This window comes from Camellia sinensis, chromosome 7 (assembly GCF_055761805.1).
Source record: "Camellia sinensis isolate YWXY chromosome 7, ASM5576180v1, whole genome shotgun sequence".
Classification (NCBI taxonomy): Eukaryota; Viridiplantae; Streptophyta; class Magnoliopsida; order Ericales; family Theaceae; genus Camellia; species Camellia sinensis.
This window is the reverse complement of record NC_138967.1, coordinates 191,736,580-191,752,251: the sequence shown is the minus strand read 5'-3', so window position 1 is coordinate 191,752,251 and position 15,672 is coordinate 191,736,580. Positions and strand designations below refer to the sequence as shown.

The window sequence follows — 15,672 nt, the reverse complement described above, 5'->3', positions numbered from 1 at the left end:
CAATATTTTTTTGAAGATCAAAGAATAACTTGGAGAATTAAAGCCACCAAAATAAAATCCTAATCTTTTTTATTCTTTTTTCTCCATCTTCTCCTCCTTTTTTCGTCGTTCTCCTTTTCTTTGTCGGAATTAATCTCCTGGTTGTCTTTGATTAATCAATCTCTCTCTCACGGATTGCTCTGTTTTTTTTTTTTCTTTCTTCCTTTCCTTATGAACTTCTAAACCTAGTTGAATACTTATATTATATTATATATATAATAACTTAATTTCTTATTATATTATATTATACAAATAAATCGCATATATAAATATAAATATTTTATATAAAATTTATATCAATAATTTCTTTTTTTAATATATATAAAAAAATATATAAATATAAATATTTAGATTAATTATATATAATTAACTAACTCATTAAATTAATTTAATACCACATTAAATTCTCATGTAGCCACACAATTAATAAAGTCAAAAAAAAAAAAATAATAAATAAATAAATGAAGGCTTACAAAAAAATCAGAGTCGCTACACAGGCTCAAGCCCAGGCCCAGGGATATTCGGGCTTTGGGCGGGCCAGTGGACGGGGTCCCTAGGCTTGGGCTTTGGGCGGACTTAAACAATTTTTAATTTTTTTAATTTTTTATTTTTTTCCACCAAAATTTTATTGTTTTCTATTAAAAATAACACAAGCATCGGGTGAGCCAGGCTTTTGGGTGGGTCTTGAGCGAGCCAATGGGTCGGGTCGGACTTCAAAATGATAGTCCGAGCCCTGACTCAAGGACTCGGGCTAGGCTTGAACTCGAGTCTAAACAAACCTTAATGGGCTAGGCCCACCTCAGACTGCGGACGAGTTTCGGGCCGCCGCAGGCACAGGCCGAAATTACACGCTAGTACCAGATAGAAATCCATGGCACAAGATTTCTCAAAACAATAATGATTCATCCCACTAAAAACATCACCACTAATAGCACTAATGCATTAAAAAAGTAAAAAAAAAAAAAAAAACACAACTCCAAGACCAAAACATCACATCATTAATGGCGGGACCCACTTCTAAAGCATTTTTCTTTCTCAAAATTTGAATTTCAATCCGCGGCAATAAGCAACAGACCTCTGCCATGACCCTCTCTCTCTCTCTAGATTACATTTGACAGCATCCATGGCGTGTTGATTCTCCGAAGATGACAACCCTAGAGAAGCTATTCGTCCAGATCTTCGATCGAAAGAATCGGATCATCGAACAAGTCAACCAACGATCAGACTTGTACACTCGACACCTCGTTTCCAAGCTCCTCATTGATGGAATCACTCCTCCTTCATGGCTGTGGAACCCTAAATTCGACTCTCAATCTCCAGATCCCAAAGGTACTCTCTCGCTCTCTCTCTCATGTTCAAGCATTTAGGGTTCTTTTGGTTAGCGTAAAGAATTCAATTTGTAATTGCGATACTCAAATCTATCATTTTGATCATCCGGACTGAGCATAATGCAAAAGTTTACGACTTTGTTGAATTAAGCTTTTCAAACACTTCAGATATTAAATCAATAGATTGAATGAGTTTAAAATTTTAGATTTTTTTTCTCGCATTTTCAGTAACCAAGTAGTGTTTCAATTTCATTCAAATTTCTGCTCGACTGGTGTCAAGGGCATCTACCCATTTTTCTTCTATATGGGTCTTAGACAAACATTGCACACGCAACTATGAATTTTTATTTAATTTTGGAATTAATTTTAGGCTGTGTTTGGATCATGGATTTGGAAAGTGAAAAGGAAAAGGTGGGTGAAACATAGGTGAAATGTAGCTATATTTCATTCACATTTCACTCATTTTTCCCTTTCCAATATCTCCCCGAATTCATAATCCAAATACAGCCTTAATAGGTGCTATATTTGTTCTTCTAAACTCACTCACCCCTGACCTTCCATCTTACTTGGGGAAGCCAATACTGAAGGCTCAAAATGGATGCACTTGTTTGAAATTTGTTGAAGCCAACACTGAAAGCATGTGCAACGCACTTGGTTATTTCCATGTCAAGTGCAGTGGTGCTATTAAAAAAAAAAAAATAGAAATGAAAGTAGATGTCCGTACAAGATATTTTTCCTCGAGTATTGTCACAAGTTATTGATTTATTATCAGCCTAGCGTCTTTTAATTTCTTTAGCTGCTAATCATTCACTTAGCTGGGGAATTTTCACTTTTAGTCAAAAAGCTAAAAAGTCATTATAAGTCGTCATATCATTTTTTTTATTTTTTGCACATCTTTTTATAAAAAGTCAAATTTTTTTTAAAATAGCTTGTTCACAAATGAGTTTCTTGATATTGCCAAAAAAAGAATTCTGAGCACACAGCAGTATTCTTGGCTACATGTTATGTTTCACACTGACATGGTTTTGTATGATGATAAAATTGTGATTTATCAAGTCAATATGATGACTAGTGTCAAAACTGAAAATAATAGATTGACTCCTAAGGGGCTTGTTTGGTTTGTTTTTGGGAAAAAATTTTGGAAAAAATTATCTACAAATAAATTTTCAAGAGTAATCAAATCAAACAAATTTTTCCAAAAAAAATCTCAAAATTTTGTTTGGTTTGCTTCTTTCCAAAATCACTCTCTCTCATACACATCAAATCAATCACTTTTTTTAAAACTCTCTCTCCCAAAACAATTTTTCAAAATCATTTCTAAAAAAAGGCAAACCAAACAAGTTTTCGTACTTTTTATCTCAAAAACTACTCTATAAATACAAACCAAACAAGCCTTTTATTTTTGTGTCTAGTTGGGAGGCCATCAGGTCTGGTTCTGTGGCATAATCAGCTGGCCCATCTAAAATACGGTCTGGTTCTGTGACATAATCAGCCTTTCCTTCCTGGTTAGCAATAGCATAAGTGTCAGGACAATATGGGATTATGTCACCACCTGACACATTTTGAATGACAAGTCCTTCCAACATGTTTAATGAGTTAACGAGTAGAGACTTTTTAGAAGCACCAGATTTGGATTGCGTCACTCATTGGCTGGCAATATTCGATGAATGTACAGGCTTTGATACTCCTTCAATACAAGTACTTTGTGACGTTGTCTTTCTAGCACCATTTTCCCTAGCAATATCAGAAGAACTAAGAAGTTTCAAAGGTTTACTATCACGACTAGATAGATTGCAAGAACTTCTAGATCTTGTAATTCTACCACAATAAATGTTAGCATCCTTTTCCTTGCTTAAGCATTCTACTTTTGCCTGTCTCACTGCATGATTACCCCTAATAATACCAGAAAATTTAGTCAATTCCAATGACTCATTATCACAATCAAGCTGTTGGGAAGCAATCCTAGATATTTTAATAGCACTAGAAGAAGCACCAACATCATTCTCATTAGGGATAATCATGCAGTGAGACAGGCAAAAGTAGAATGCTTAAGCAAGGAAAAGGATGCTAACATTTATTGTGGAAGAATTACAAGATCTAGAAGTTCTTGCAATCTATCTAGTCGTGATAGTAAACCTTTGAAACTTCTTAGTTCTGATATTGCTAAGGAAGATGGTCCTAGAAAGACAACGTCACAAAGTACTTGTATTGAAGGAGTATCAAAGCTTGTACATTCATCGAATATTGCCAGCCAACGAGTGACGCGATCCAAATCTGGTGCTTCTAAACAGTCTCTATTTGTTAACTCATTAAACATGTTGGAAGGACTAGTCATTCAGAATGTGTCAGGTGGTGACATAATCCCATATTGTCCTGACACTGATGCTATTGCTAACCAGGAAGGAAAGGCTGATTATGTCACAGAACCAGACCGTATTTATGGGCCAGTCGATGCTCGAGCAGCTTGTTCTGATTCTAACTTGGATGCTGCTGGCTTAAGTGTAGGGTTGGAAATTGTTCTCTCGAGGCCACCATCCGATTGTAGTATGTCTGTGAAGCGCAACTTTGATGATGGGGAAAAGTGCAGTTTGAATGAAACCTTTAACCCTATTATGGAAAAGGAAAGGCTGGACAAATCATCAGGGAAAAGATGTACTGTAGTGAAGTCTGCCACATCACTAGATAAAGTAACTTTTGATGACCCTTGCAGAAAATCTTTGGAGATGCAATCACTGGAGCAAGAGGTCTCAAACAAAAGAGAAGAGCCTAGGAGGGTTTCTTTTGAAACCGGTGTGGAAGAGTGTGTTGTAGTTGATGAAGAGGTATCCGAATTAGATATCAATAAGAACCTTCAGAATGCTGAAGATAATTCAGATGCTGTCGTAGAAATTCAACACTTCCCTTTTTCTCACAAGGCGGATGTTGCACTATTAAATGTTGATAAGGGCCCTGGTGTAGAAATGCATCAAAAGGTGACATGTCATATAGCGGAAGGATTTGAGTCTTCACCCAGGCTGCAAGTTGAGGAGGTAATTATTTTCAGTTCTTTGAAGTTCTTCAACTACTAGACATATTGCATATGTGTATATGTATCAATCTATTTCATTTTTGTGTGTATGTAATGCGCATGTTTGTTATCCCCTGCATACTGGTTCTGTGTTGGAGATCACTTCCTTTAGCCAAAGTTCATTACTTTTCAATAATTAGTTTAGCAACTCTACATTGGTTACTTTTTTAAATGCCATGCTGTAAAACAGTAGACATTTCTGCTGGAAAACGTTACATCCCTGAAATTGCGGCATCACATGACTTGTATCAGTTTGTGATCATACTGAAACATCATTTACTTCAAGCTTTAAAACAAAAGGTAAATTGCACTGATCTCTACTGAGGGTTCCAACTTTGACACAAACCTCTCATACTTGACAGGGTGAAATTGGCTGTGATGGAAGGGACACAAATAAGACAACCCCTTTCGCGTTCAAGCACCAACATGGGATCTTAGTAGCGGGATCCTTTGACACAAACCTCTCTACTGAGTGTTTGGTCAAATTTGAGACAAGGGATCCTAATTGTTGGTGCTTGAACGTGAAAGGGGTTGTCTTATTTGTATCCCTTCCATCACAGCCAATTTCACCCTGTCAAGTATGAGAGGTTTGTGTCAAAGTTGGAACCCTCAGTAGAGATCAGTGCAATTTACCTTTTGTTTTAAAGCTTGAAGTAAATGATGTTTCAGTATGATCACAAACTGATACAAGTCATGTGATGCCGCAATTTCGGGTGCAATTTCATGTAAATTGATTTTAAATAGTTCATGCTCCAGTCATTAGCCTCGATATACATGTAAAAAGTGTATAAAAATGTGTGAAAGTGTATAGAAATATGTAGCAGTGTTATGAAATATGTAAAAAGTGCATTGGGACTATTTATATTTTGGCATTTCTCCACCTTAACGACAGTCCCATGGGTGGTATTAGCATGACCCATTCTTAAATTGGGGGCCCAGAGTGAATGAAAAAATTTCAAAGAAATCCTCATATAATGTGGGGCTGTAGAAATTTAATGTATAAAGAGATTTGTATTATTGATTGATGTATTGAATGTTACAATGATTCCTATATATAGAAGAGTAGGTGGTAGTAGGTGGTAGATGGAGTAGGTAAAGTGGAGGTAGTAGGTGGAGTAGGTGAAGTGGAGGTGGTAGTGGTGTAGTGGGTTAGGTTTAGTGGAGTGAAGTAGGTGATAGGTTTTAACAGCCCCCCGCAAACTCAAGGGGGATAGGAACTAACCAACTTGAGTTTGGAGAGAGTAACAAAACAAGAAAAATACATAAAAAATAAAAGAGGATAGGAGACACTGTATGGTCGTGTCAGACCGTTGTAGAAGACTGTATGGTTATGGCAGACCGATGTAGAAGACAGTTTATTGGGTCATGTCGGACCGTTGTAGCAGACAATGTTGTGACAGTTGTGGTGACAGTTTACGGAGTCTTGCTGGACCCTTGTAGAAACTAACCGGAATCAATGTCGGGACAGTTTACAGAGTCTTGTCGGACCCATAAAGGAGCTAACCGGAATCAATATCGGGACAGTTTACAGAGTCTTGTTGGACCCTTATAGAAACTAACCGGAATCAATGTCGGGACAGTTTACAGAGTCTTGTCGGACCCATAAAGGAGCTAACCGGAATCAATGTCGGGACAGTTTACAGAGTCTTGTCGGACCCTTATAGAAACTAACCGGAATCATTGTCGGGACAGTTTACAGAGTCTTGTCGGACCCATGAAGGAGCTAATCGGAATCAATGTCGGGACAGTTTACAGAGTCTTGTCGGACCCATGAAGGAGCTAACCGGAATCAATGTCGGGACAGTTTACAGAGTCTTGTCGGACCCTCAAAAGGTGTGCCCAATCTTTCAAAAGGAGTGCCATCAAAAGGCGTGCCCAATCCATAAAAAGGCGTGCCAGATATGATGGCGAGACACGTAAGTGCCTTGGCTGGCGCGCCCGTTTGTCGTCTGGCGTCAAGTGGCGCGCGATATGCGTGGCTGCCTCTTCGTCAGGGTCTTTATAAACTGAGGCGGAGGCTGTGCTTGAGACAGAAGCGAAGACAAAAAAACTTTGTGAAAAAACTTCTGAAAAAACTCTTCATTTTTCTGAGAAAGATACTCTGTAACACTCTGTTGCCCAGAAAAATGGCCTCGTCTTCCCGCGGGCTGCTCACCCTCTTTCCCGACCTCAACGAGTCAACAAGAGAGAGAACTGGTGCGGTGGCACTGGAACCTCAACCAAGCGCCTCGGAGTTTGCTCCGTTGAACTTTTCGATGCGGTCGGTGGAGCAAAGAATGGCAGTGCTGTCGGATGTGGAGGCCAATCAGTATACTTTGAAGTCATGTGTGGAGACCATGACTGCGGTTACAAACTTGTCAAACCGGCTGCAGAGTAGGACAAATGAGGTGCAGCAGTTAAACTCCCAGCTGACTCTGCTCCAACGCATGTATAAGGATGCGCGAGCAGAGATAAGTGTGCTAAAGGCGGAAAATAAGGAGCTGAAGCGGAAGGCCACCGTGATGTTCCGATTTGGAGGTCCACCATATGCTGCAGTGGAGGAGCAGGGAGGAGTGATCATGCCCAGTGGAGTGGGAAACACGGAGGCAGCACCGTCAAGGGCCGCCCAGGACGGAGGCAAGAAAAAGAGACTGGCGGCAGAGTAGATAAGAAAAAATCCCGCCTGTGGATGTGGTTTTTTTGTTTTTGTTTGTTTGTTTGTTTGTTTTTTTTTTTTTTTGTGTGTGTGTAAAATTGTGATCGGGGTTGATCCCTGAGATGAATAAAATGAGTTTGGTGTGCAGTGCTTCTTCTTCTGCTGCTTCTTTCTTTTTTTTTTTTTTTTTTTTTTTTTTTGAAAATAAAAGAAAATAATGGAAAAATAAAAAGGAAATGTGAGATTCAAAGTTGTTTGGTCGGGTCCTACCACTAATGGAAAAGTAAGATGATGGGTGTGCAAACCAGGTGATGTTTCGGTGTCTTTTCAAAAGATGGAGTAAAATAAATATAAAATAAAAAAATAAAAGAGGAAAGTGGAGTGGGGAACAGGAGTGTAATGAAACAGAAAAAATATAGGTTGGAGAATCTGAGCATCGTGGGAAACAGGAGTGTGGGGAAATAATAAAAAAGAAAAAATATAAGTTGGAGAGTGGGTCACATGGGAGAGAGAAAAACAACACACATATGCATGTGCTCACTCTTACCAAGTCTTCCTTCACAGAGAGGTCTTTTGAGTCCAGAATAGAGTGGCCAAACAAACAGGGCACTATACAGTGGCTCATCAAACCATGAGCTTTCTCATTGTTGTAGCCACACGTGTGTTTGCTCCACTTTGCTTTTTTTTTTTTTTTTTTTACTTTTATTTTTATGCCACAACGGATATGCTTCTGCGATCTCGGTTTAAGCAATCGAACCCCTCGACTCTCACAGTGGCCTGTTTGTGACCAGATTTCACCCAAACGCATGATCCTCCTTTGCGTGCGGACGAGGATGGAGATTTTGGCAGAATGGGTGCCTGCGGTAACGGACTAAACATGTTGTTGCCGAATTGCAAGTCTTGGATTATAGGGTTTGAAGCCCTGCTGGGTGGAGATCCACAAAAAACTGGTGGCGATGAGGCCACTTGATTATTGGATTGTTCGGCACTGTAACTTCCCTTGGTTAGAATGATGTCAAGAAGTTCCATCCCTGCTTTGGACTCGTAAATCTCAGTTTGATGATTGAGATGCCATTTCGAAGGTCTGATTTGGTCGTTGATGGAGGGAGACGAGATCGCCGATGATGTGGAGGACGGTGTAGCTGGTGGCGGAAGGAGGAGCATCGGTGTAGCTGGAGGATCTCGAGCTGTACGAGGCCGAGGGAGGGAGGCAGACTGGGAGAGAGCTTCGGCAGACTGAAACAAGCTTGCTAAATTAATCGAACAGACTGAAACCCATGTCATCATCAGACTCCTCCGCTGGTTCTTCCTTCTCTTCCACAGCAGCAGCAGGAGCAGAACCAGAATCAGCAGCAGCTGCAACAGGAGCCACAGCAACAGCAAACTTGGTCGGATCCTCGAGGTACTCCTTAACTTTGTCTGCCTGGGGGAAGGAATATTCAGTTGCAACTGCAACAGCCAAAACATGTTTGTAGGCATTGAGTGTGTATCAGTGTGTATGTCTTGAGTGATGGCAACAGTGAGGTGCCGAGAGGGAGAGGGAGGTTTGAATTGGTTGAGATCCGGCGGGCGGTCAAGGCAAGGTTGCCGCCTGCCGGAAGGCGAAGAACACCAAGATCTTTAACCTATTGCTCTGATACCATGTAGAAATTTAATGTATAAAGAGATTTGTATTATTGATTGATGTATTGAATGTTACAATGATTCCTATATATAGAAGAGTAGGTGGTAGTAGGTGGTAGATGGAGTAGGTAAAGTGGAGGTAGTAGGTGGAGTAGGTGAAGTGGAGGTGGTAGTGGTGTAGTGGGTTAGGTTTAGTGGAGTGAAGTAGGTGATAGGTTTTAACAGGGGCTTTTTGAAAACTTTGGTGTCAGGTTCCCTGCTGGTCATCCCTTCCCTCTGCCCCTTGCCCCAGTTAATGATTCTGTGCTTTGTAGTATGTGCTGATGCTACTAAAACAGATTCCTTTGCACCTTATATTTTTCCCTGAGACAGGAATATTATCTTCTCTTTTTTGATATTGTGTGTTGGACAGGACGAATCAACATCCAAGCATGGACAAATTGGGCCATCCTTAGTTTCAAGTTTGACCAAAGAGGCAGCAGGAGACTCCCATGGTTGCTTTATGGAGAATGTGGGACCAGCAGATACAACTAGCATTGTCCTTGATGTAAGGAAGCAGTGTGATGAACAAAATTTCAAAGATTTGCGGCATTCTGAATGTAATGGCACCATGGAAAATAAGGATGACTTGATTCATACTGAGAGGATACTGCAGGAAACGAAATCTCATTTCAAAGAGGATGGCTTAGTTTGATCAGCACCAATTGAAGCCACGTGCTTGTCTTGTGGAGACTCAACTGAACAATATGAAAATAAGCCATCCTCTTCAAAATGAGATTTTGTTTCCTGCAGTATCCTCTCAGTATGAATCAAGTCATCCTTATTTTCCATGGTGCCATTACATTCAGAATGCCGCAAATCTTTGAAATTTTGTTCATCACACTGCTTCCTTTGTATCTGCTGGTCCCACATTCTCCATAAAGCAACCATGGGAGTCTCCTGCTGCCTCTTTGGTCAAACTTGAAACTAAGGATGGCCCAATTTGTCCATGCTTGGATGTTGATTCGTCCTGTCCAACACACAATATCAAAAAAGAGAAGATAATATTCCTGTCTCAGGGAAAAATATAAGGTGCAAAGGAATCTGTTTTAGTAGCATCAGCACATACTACAAAGCACAGAATCATTAACTGGGGCAAGGGGCAGAGGGAAGGGATGACCAGCAGGGAACCTGGCACCAAAGTTTTCAAAAGGCCCCACATTATATGAGGATTTCTTTGAAATCTTTTCATTCACTCTAGGCCCCCAATTTAAGAATGGGTCATGCTAATGAACAACCTGAAGAGAATGAACAACCACAAGTTGGACCTTCCAAGTACCACAGTAAAACGTGCTAGTGTTCTGGAACAGCTTTGCAAATCTGCTAGCAGGCATACCCCACTGTCTGAATTCTCAGCTACATTCAAATTGCATGGAACACCAGATTTATACCAGTCTGTACCAAATGGACTTCTTGAGCACATGGACCTGAGGAGTACCTTAAATCTAAATGATGATGGTGGAAAAGAGCTCAGGGCAAGTTATATTTGTGTGGATGAAGTGAAGTGTGCTTTCAAAGGAGTGTTGTATTCTGATTGTGTACCATACACTGATGCTCGTTTTGGTTTGAGTTTTAAAAAACCTTATATGTCTCCTATTGGAAAGCTCTGGGACAGAATTTCATCAAACTCTAGTAGTTCAGGGAAGCAACGGAGCTTAAACCCAGAGCTTACATGCTTCCCAATTGAGGAAGATCCCAGCATTAGTGGAGAGAATGAAAATATAGATGAGGTGGCCGATGCAATCCAAGAGGACATTTCTTCAACACTGATGACTCGTGCCAAACGACAACCACTTGCAGAGATAAAAGAAGCATGTGTGAACCCTCCTACATCAGTTTCTGCAGCAGAGAGATTTCCTGATAGAAATAGTTTAGATTCCACAAACACTGAAGTCAGCGCTACTGGGGCCCAAAGTAGGATCAAACAGAAGCTTGGTAATCGCTACAGCAATAAGAGGAGATGTACAAACGAGGCAAAGGAGAACCGCTCTTTATCAGTAAGCACAAATTGTATTAAGAAGGCAACTGAGTCACTAAACAACAGATTCAGTAAGCCAAAATTGTCAGGGAAAACAAGTTTGAGGAAAGGTGGGCAGAATCTCTTAGAGAGGGAGTCTAAGCGTAACAATATTGTTTCAAACATCACTTCCTTTCTTCCACTAGTTCAACAAAAACAAGCAGCTGCAGTTGGCACAGGTAATTTTTTTCTATTTTTTTTTTGGATTTGTTTGTTTACTTGCTTAATTTTTTCTTTTGTATATGAGGAACCAACAATCTTTCTTTGGGTAAATTACACTTTCAATCCTCCGACTTTCACATGAATTTCAGAACTTAGAAGCTACCTTGCATATCTGTTTGACTACGTTCTTTTTTTATTGGTAAAATTATTTTTCTATTTTTCATTTAGTACGTAGATCAGGACATTTTGTGGCACTTTGTAGGGAAGAGAGATATCAAAGTGAAGGCACTGGAGGCTGCTGAGGCTGCAAAGCGCCTTGAAGAAAAAAGACAGAATGAACGCAAGATGAAGAAGGATGCATTGAAGCTTGAAAGAGAAAGAAAAGAGCAAGAAAATTTGCGGCAAATGGAGATAAACAAGAAAAAGAAAGAAGAGGAACAGAAGAAAAAAGATGCTGATATGGCAGCAAGAAAAAGACTGAGGGAGGAAGAAGAGAGGAAGGAGAAGGAAAGAAAAAGAAAGCGAATTGAAGAACCACGACAACAACAGAGAGGAAAAGAAGAGAAATTACGAGCAGGGAAAGAGAAAGAAGTACCATTTGGTGCCATGGTAAGATTCCTTCTATATTAATGCACTCTGTATTCCATTCAATTTGATGTTGCCGCGACACCAACTATGGTGATGACTTTTCTAGGATGAAAATGTGAACGACGGGAAGGAATCTAACAATGAATTGAGAAAACATCAAAAAATGAAAAAGCCACAGACTGATCCTAGGGCTGCTGAAATTTCGACAAGCAATGCCAGCCAAGTAATCCTGGAGGATTGTCAAGCTTTTAGTCATTTTGGTGACAATGGGGAGGTAAAGTTCTCATCATGCACGTCTCCAAAAAGAAAGAGTTCCCTGATTTGAGTTTTAAATCTGCAAAGTTATTCAGCTCTGTTCTGTAGTCTCGGCAATAGTTGCAATATGTGAGAGTACAACAGAGCAATCACTAGGCATGATTAGTGGCCTTCCATGTGCATGCTGGCTTTGAATATGAGTTGTCAGAGTCCAGTTCAGGGTTTCAAGGGCAGGTAGAGAGGAAGAGACAGTAGGCATACTAATAGGAAATATCCCAGGGCCAAGACCTCTTTGGTCTAGCAGTAGGTACCCAAGGAATACCCTAGAGAACCTTTGGCGAGGAGGTCAGGTGTTTGAATCCCATTACCCCACTTTCCCTTAGCATTAGGTAAGATAGTAAAACTCCATTTGATGTTATCTTAAAATAAATAAAGAAAAAAGGGAACACCCAAGGACTTCCACATTACAAAACTTTCTTGACCACCATTAAAGAAAGAAAAAAGAGATTAAAATACTGAAATTACTCTACATGAGTAGATATCCCTTAGGGAACCCATGGAAGGTTGGTTTCAGCAACTTTGAGGCTTTTACCTTACACCATTTATGCCAGTGAGAAAGGATGTTACTCCTTATTGAGGAGTCCATTTTGTGACATTAATTCATATAGTACTACTCTTTTGCGATGTGCTTATTTACTTTCACATTGAACCTCGTACTGAAAGTTTTTATGGTCTCCTAGCCAACAAGTGTCTTCACAAAAACTGCAGAAAAGGATAGCTTTATGGCCAAGACAAGTCTAGAAAAATCATATTCGATTTCTCCATATCAATGCTCGGATGATGAAGAGGACAAAGAGGATGAAAGGGATGAAATTCACACGAAAAAGTTTGTTCCTTCTTGGGCCAGGTAATTATCTTAATTGTCTTCTCAGAGTTCAACAAAACCTTGAAAGCACATAAAATTGCTGTACCCATCTCACTTGTCTTATGCTACTTCGACATTTACAAGTCTCTATCCACTAATGAACTGAATGTTGTTCATCAGAATGATTTAAGGTCATGTTTTTGTGATTTTATTTGTTTTTATTTTTTGCGAGGAACTGAAGCTTTTAATGAGTTCATACTTGATTTTTGCAGTAAAAATTCAGTGGCTCTTGTTCTTTCATTCCAGCAAAAAGTTGACCCATATATAATATTCCCACCTGAAAGTTTTTGCAGTATAGATGAAGGTAATCTTTATCTGTTTCTTTAACTTCTTCGCACGATGCAAGTAGTTTTGCTTATATATTTTAATCCCATTGGACCATATTATTTATTATTGAATTTAATAACATAATTTACCGTTGTGTAGTTCTTCGGCCTCAAAAATTACAGCCAAAATAGGAGGCAACGTTGAAGAAATTGTTGTCTTCAAGAACATTGCTGCAATAACTTGGATGAGATTTCTGCACCAAGATAAGGTACTCTCTCTCTCTCTCAGCATCATCTCGCTGTTTTTCATCCTTATTGGTGAAAGTAATTAAATTTTGTAGGCGAAATTCAATGGGGAAGGAGATCTCGCTTGGGCCTATTTGCTGTGAAAGATGAAGGGTATGTTTGGTTTGTGTTTGAGAGATGTGTTTTAGAGATAAAAAGTACGAAAAGTTGTTTGGTTTGATTTTTTTCAAAAGATGTTTTGGAAAATTATTTTGAGAGAGAGTTTTGGAAAAAGTAATTGATTTGATGTGTGTGAGAGAGAGATTTGTTTGGAAAACTTGTTTGGTTTACAAGTTTTGAGAAATATTTTTGAGAAAATTTGTTTGGTTTGATTACTTTTAAAAACTTATTTGTAGAGAAAATTTCTCAAAAATTTTTCAGAAATACAAACCAAACGAACCCGAAAAATTTGTAGAGATGTTTATACTTAATGCAATGTTAGATGAGGATTTTTTTCTCGTCTTAGATCCGAATTTGATGGTTTCTCTGTAATTTGGCTTAAAATTAACCCAGCCATTGAAGTGGCCAAAATAGCTCAGAGGGGTATTATTCCTCGTTAACAATTCCTATTGTCGCATTGTAGTATTTCAAGTTTATGAATAATAGTGCCTGACATTTTGATGTACTTATTTCAACAATTTTTGTGTCTTACACTCAATTTATTTGGACAGAAATTTTTTTTCTAGAGAAAATGTTTTCTTATGTTTGGTTGTGCATTTGAAATTAATGTATTAATGGTTGTATTGGTGGTGGTGGTGGTGATGTGGAGGAGGAGGTGAAGTTAATGGGGTTAGTGGTGGCGTTAGGATTTTAAATGTGCCGAATCGAGTTTATTAGCAAGTTATTTAAACTTGGCTTGAAAATTGTCATATTGAGTCAAGACTCATGAAATAAAAAACCTTTCAAGATTATGAAAAAATATAATAATAATAATAATAATAATTTATGATACCAGATTATCATAAACATATAATATTACCAATTAATAAATGTGATCTTTGTAATCCACTATATATGTGGTAATTACTAAATAATTATTTCTTAAATATAGGATTCACTTTTGATATGTAATTTTATTAGTAATTAGTGATATCATGTATATTTGTGATAGAATTTTTACGCTTTTTGTTCATCACAATCTACTTCATCAATTATGATCAATTAAGACCATCTCCAAACACGTATCAAATTTATCATCAAATTTAAATTTGATAAAAAAATGGTTTCTTTTTCAACTTCAATGGTTTCATCAAATTGGTATTAAATTCAAGATTTCACTTTTTTTTAATTAAATTGAGGATTAATGTGCCTTTTATCAAATCACTGTTCATTGTTGTTGGATTTTCACCATCTCTCTTAATGTCCTTTTCGATGACCACCTCAAAGTAAAAGTTTATGAAAAAATTATATTGGCTGGTCGTTCACCTAGTCGACTCCCTGGATCTTCAAGAAGAAAAATTATGAAAAATTTGCATTGGTCAGTTGACTGGCCGAACATCCACCCGATTGTCTGCTCGGTCGATCGGTAGTCTAACGAAGTCGCAAAACCTTCCATTGGAGCACTTGATATTAAAGAGCTTTTCCTCAAATTTGGTGAAAAAATTGAGTACCGTTGGAGATGTCCTAAGAGTGTTTAGAATTAGTTTTTTTAGTTATATTTTGGATACATTATAAACACAACCTTTGAGATTTATTTAAATTACAAATTATCTCCTGTAGTTCTAAAAATTACATTATGTCCCTTGAAGTTTCTAATTTCATAATAAATAGATCATTTTATTAATAAATTATCAAGTTAATTAATAGTTTTTAATAATGTTAAAAAAAAATTCAATTAATAATTCAGATAATTTTATTATTGTATAAGTGAACAGTTAGAAATTTTATTTTTTCAATTAATTCCGTTAAATAAAAAATTCTGACAAGGAGGTATTTGTAATTTTTCAAACTACAGGAGGCAATTCGTATTTTAAGCAAACCTCCGGGGTGTATTTGTAATTTACCCTTATATTTTTTTTATTTTATTTTTTATATTTTTAGGTCTCGTTTGGTAACATCATTTTTTAGTCTAAAAGTTAAAAAGTAATTAAAAAAATTAAAAAACTAACAATTTATATCAAAAAGTCAAAAATTCTTTTTTTTCTCTATTTTTTGCACATCTTTTTGTAAAAAATTTTAAAATTATTCCAAACATATTAATTTTTTGCCTCACATTTTAACCAAAAAATAAAAAAAAAATATTAAAATAGCCTATTCCAAACGAGGCTTAAGTTTTATTCAACTAGATGGACTAAAAAATAAAATAATAAAAAATAAGAACAATCGAAGAAAAAAAAGAAAGTCAATTAAAGACCCAAAAAAAGTTTTTTTTTATAAAAAAATTGTCTTTAATTAAACTTTTTTCAAAAACTTTACAAAAAAATTTAACTAAAATGTGATTTTA

The 15,672-nt window shown here is 37.6% G+C and overlaps 1 protein-coding gene across 7 annotated transcripts; it reads left to right on the top strand.

Annotated features, from left to right (window-relative positions):
* Nucleotides 1-1,070: 1,070 nt before the first annotated feature.
* LOC145796474 (uncharacterized) lies at nt 1,071-13,921 on the top strand. Of its 7 annotated transcripts, none has more exons than XM_082881698.1 (9): nt 1,071-1,368; nt 3,873-4,396; nt 10,042-10,927; nt 11,173-11,519; nt 11,605-11,772; nt 12,522-12,660; nt 12,891-12,982; nt 13,105-13,213; nt 13,286-13,921. In XM_082881698.1, exons 1-6 carry the CDS (start codon nt 1,185-1,187, stop codon nt 12,552-12,554), a joined length of 2,142 nt encoding a protein of 713 aa, XP_082737824.1. In that variant the 5' UTR covers nt 1,071-1,184; the 3' UTR covers nt 12,555-12,660; nt 12,891-12,982; nt 13,105-13,213; nt 13,286-13,921. The 7 variants fall into 7 exon arrangements, with proteins under 7 accessions (XP_082737824.1, XP_082737820.1, XP_082737823.1 ...); XM_082881694.1 differs by having other exon boundaries at nt 12,494-12,660; nt 13,286-13,423; XM_082881697.1 differs by having other exon boundaries at nt 3,868-4,396; nt 12,494-12,660; nt 13,286-13,423.
* Nucleotides 13,922-15,672: the final 1,751 nt, after the last annotated feature.

Coding starts and splice junctions, on each gene's coding strand:
- LOC145796474 (XM_082881694.1), top strand. CDS start 1,185: ATGACAACCCTAGAGAAGCTATTCGTCCAGATCTTCGATCGAAAGAAT. Junction 10,928..11,172: donor AGCAGCTGCAGTTGGCACAG/GTAATTTTTTTC, acceptor GGCACTTTGTAG/GGAAGAGAGATATCAAAGTG. Junction 12,983..13,104: donor TTTTTGCAGTATAGATGAAG/GTAATCTTTATC, acceptor ACCGTTGTGTAG/TTCTTCGGCCTCAAAAATTA.